This window comes from Salmo trutta, chromosome 16 (genome assembly GCF_901001165.1).
Source record: "Salmo trutta chromosome 16, fSalTru1.1, whole genome shotgun sequence".
Taxonomy (NCBI): Eukaryota; Metazoa; Chordata; class Actinopteri; order Salmoniformes; family Salmonidae; genus Salmo; species Salmo trutta.
The window spans coordinates 57249660-57252517 of NC_042972.1; the positions used below are offsets into that span (position 1 = coordinate 57249660).

General features: G+C 45.2%; 1 protein-coding gene across 1 annotated transcript; it reads right to left on the bottom strand.

The window, feature by feature from the left end:
* Window positions 1–203: 203 nt before the first annotated feature.
* On the bottom strand, window positions 204–2517 carry LOC115149891 (potassium voltage-gated channel subfamily S member 2). The gene is made up of 2 exons (XM_029692689.1): window positions 1541–2517; window positions 204–1009 (listed from the first exon to the last, which is right to left on the bottom strand). Exons 1-2 carry the CDS (start codon window positions 2504–2506, stop codon window positions 425–427), a joined length of 1551 nt encoding a protein of 516 aa, XP_029548549.1. The 5' UTR covers window positions 2507–2517; the 3' UTR covers window positions 204–424.
* Between the last annotated feature and the right edge of the window lie 341 nt (window positions 2518–2858).

Below are 2858 nucleotides of genomic sequence, written 5' to 3' on the forward strand. Positions count from 1 at the left end.
CACTAACAATGCTTCTGTGTACCCTCTTTTCTATTTTGTAATAGGCGACCCTCACAAATATGAAGAGGACGTAGGCATTCCAACAAGGAATACATTGGTATAACTGGGTATTGAGTTGTGATTAAAAGTCAACAGTAACAGAACACTGCACAATTTCAGAATGGGGTGTTGATGGAGCGTATCAAAATGAATCTCTGTTCTGTACAGGGCTAACAGAAGACACCATAGGAACTAGTGGAGGCTTGATATTAGCCTCATTACTAAGGCATTAGCTCCCATTAACAGTGTCACAATTTGGGATTCAGGAAGAGTTCCTTCAAACCCAGAGACAGCACAGTGCTGAATCAATACCTTATGGTAACACCAAACATAACAGAGAGCATGGGGTGCTTATAATTCATTTCAGTTCATGTATATACTGTGTTTACTTTCCCTGTAATAATTCTTCTATCATCTGTCCTGTGTTTATGGTGAAGCACTCAGAGTTGAAGAACTCTTTCCTCCTCGCCAACGGGCTGGACCTCTCCATAGGCAGCGGTGGATGATCAACATAGCTATAATTTACCACTCCTCCATCATATTCATCCTCATCCAGCTCCTCCAGACACTGGCTATCCCTATCCAAACCCCCATCCCCATCCTCTTCCTCCTGCACATTGTCACTGCACACTTTGACCTTCTTCTTGTTGCTGTTTCTCACCGAGGCTTCCAGGGCCTTCTGCTTGCGGTAAAAGTGAGAGAACTTGTTGAAGATGATAGTGATGGGCAGGGCCACCACCAGGGTCCCACCCAGGATGCAGCCACTGGCCGCCAGCTTGCCGGCCACCGTGACGGGCACCACATCGCCGTAGCCAACGGTGGTCATGCTGACGGTGCCCCACCACCAGCAGGCAGGAATGGTATCCAGCCCCACGTCCTCCTCATACTCGGCAGTATAGGCAAAGCCAGAGAACACGCACACACCCACTCCCAGGTACAGCAGCAGGATGCCCACCTCCCTGTAACTGTGCTACAGAGTGGCAGATAAACACAATATGTCAGAGTGGGTATGTGATATAAATTCCATTAAATTCAGAAATTCCTCTATTTATGATCAGTTGCATGTTATATTAGATTATGACTTTATTTTGTAAGACAATATAGGTGAGGAGTGGGTGGTGAATGATTTGGGAATTGAATGCCCTGTAAAACACTTCTCCATTGGGAATTTCCAAATGGATCAGAGATTAAGGCAGTGCCTTCCAAGATTACCCTGTCAGTTTCTAGTTTTAATTATGCAATTTGTGATACAAAATAGGCCTAAAAAACTGAACAGACAGCTCAAACAGATGTAATTGACAGTATGAGTGCTACATTTCAGTCGCTAAATTCCACCGTAGGATAAACTGCTTATAAAGATACGATGCGATTATGAATTTGACACTCTCAACACAGAATGACTCACAATTATAACGTCATGTTCTGTATGAAAATGTATGATAGATGTGATATGATACTTTCATACATAATGGGGTAGTGCAGTTGTAGTGGTATGGCTCACCCTTAGCGTTGCTCCCAAAGACCTGAGGCCTGTTGAATGTCTGGCCAGCTTCAGAACCCTGAATATCCTCATGAGGCGGAACACCTGCACCAATTTGCCCAGGTTCCCCAGCTCTGATTCACTGCCCAACGCCAGGTCAATAGGCAGCGTGATATAGATGGGCAACACCGACACAATGTCGATTATGTTAAGTGGGTGGCGGAAGAACTTTCTCCTGTTGGGCGCCAAAATCATCCGCGTCACTACCTCAAAGGTGAACCAGCAGATGCAGAAGAACTCCAGCGCTTGCAGGGTCGGCTCCTCCACTTGTTTGCCATCCTCGTCAAAGTACTGGTACTCTGGAAGGCTGTTAATGCACATGATGGATATGGAGGTCAGAACCACAGCTATGGAAAGGAAGCTGAAAAGCTTACTGGGAATGGAGTAGCCCGGGTTCTCCAGAGTCAGCCACAGGTACTTCCGGGCGTTTCCACAGCGCATTTCCTGGAAGTGCTGGATGTCCTTGTTCAGGTCTGAGATCTCATCCACAGAAGTGTCCACACTGCTAACATCACTCTCCTCATCCCAGCTCTTGTGGCAGCTCTCTAGTTTGCGATCGTGGTAACGGTAGCTGCAGCAGCTGTCCAGGAAGAACTCATTGATTCCCCAGTATTCAATTTCCTGGCAGAAAGAGAAGATGCACAGTTCCTCCATGATGTGGAGTTTGCCGGTCTGGTAGAATTGCAGCACGTAAGGGAAGAGTCCCGGGTTACGGTCAAAGTAAAACTCCTTTTGTTGCGCGTCGTAATCGTCGCAAATTTGCAATATGGCCTCCTCGGACTCGCAGGCCAGCAGGCGTCCCAGACGTGTATCGGGGAAATTACTTAGAGTGCTTGAGAACAGGCTGCGCTTCAGGCCTCCAACATTGATGTGCACCAGGATATCCTCAGCGTCCTGGACCCAGGCTGGGAGACTCTCTTTTACCATGTTGCCCCCTCACTAAAAGATAAAAGGTAATTATGAAGATTCACCATAAATCATAGAAGGCTATTTACTAAACTATAAACAACATTTACATCTACCAATAAAGTATATGTTCACTAGAGTGGTGACTATGAAAGGTTTGCAATTAGATTTCAACAACTACAGTGGGGAAAAAAGTATTTGATCCCCTGCTGATTTTGTACGTTTGCCCACTGACAAAGAAAGGATCAGTCTATAATTTTAATGGTAGGTTTATTTGAACAGTGAGAGACAGAATAACAACAAAAAAATCCAGAAAAACGCATGTCAAAAATGTTATAAAATGATTTGCATTTTAATGAGGGAAATAAGTATT

Bases quoted from the DNA above. Each gene is read 5' to 3' on its own strand.
- LOC115149891 (XM_029692689.1), bottom strand. From the start codon at position 2,506: ATGGTAAAAGAGAGTCTCCCAGCCTGGGTCCAGGACGCTGAGGATATC. The intron at 1,010-1,540 runs GTGAGCCATACC...GCCACTCTGTAG, and splicing joins CTTTGGGAGCAACGCTAAGG to CACAGTTACAGGGAGGTGGG.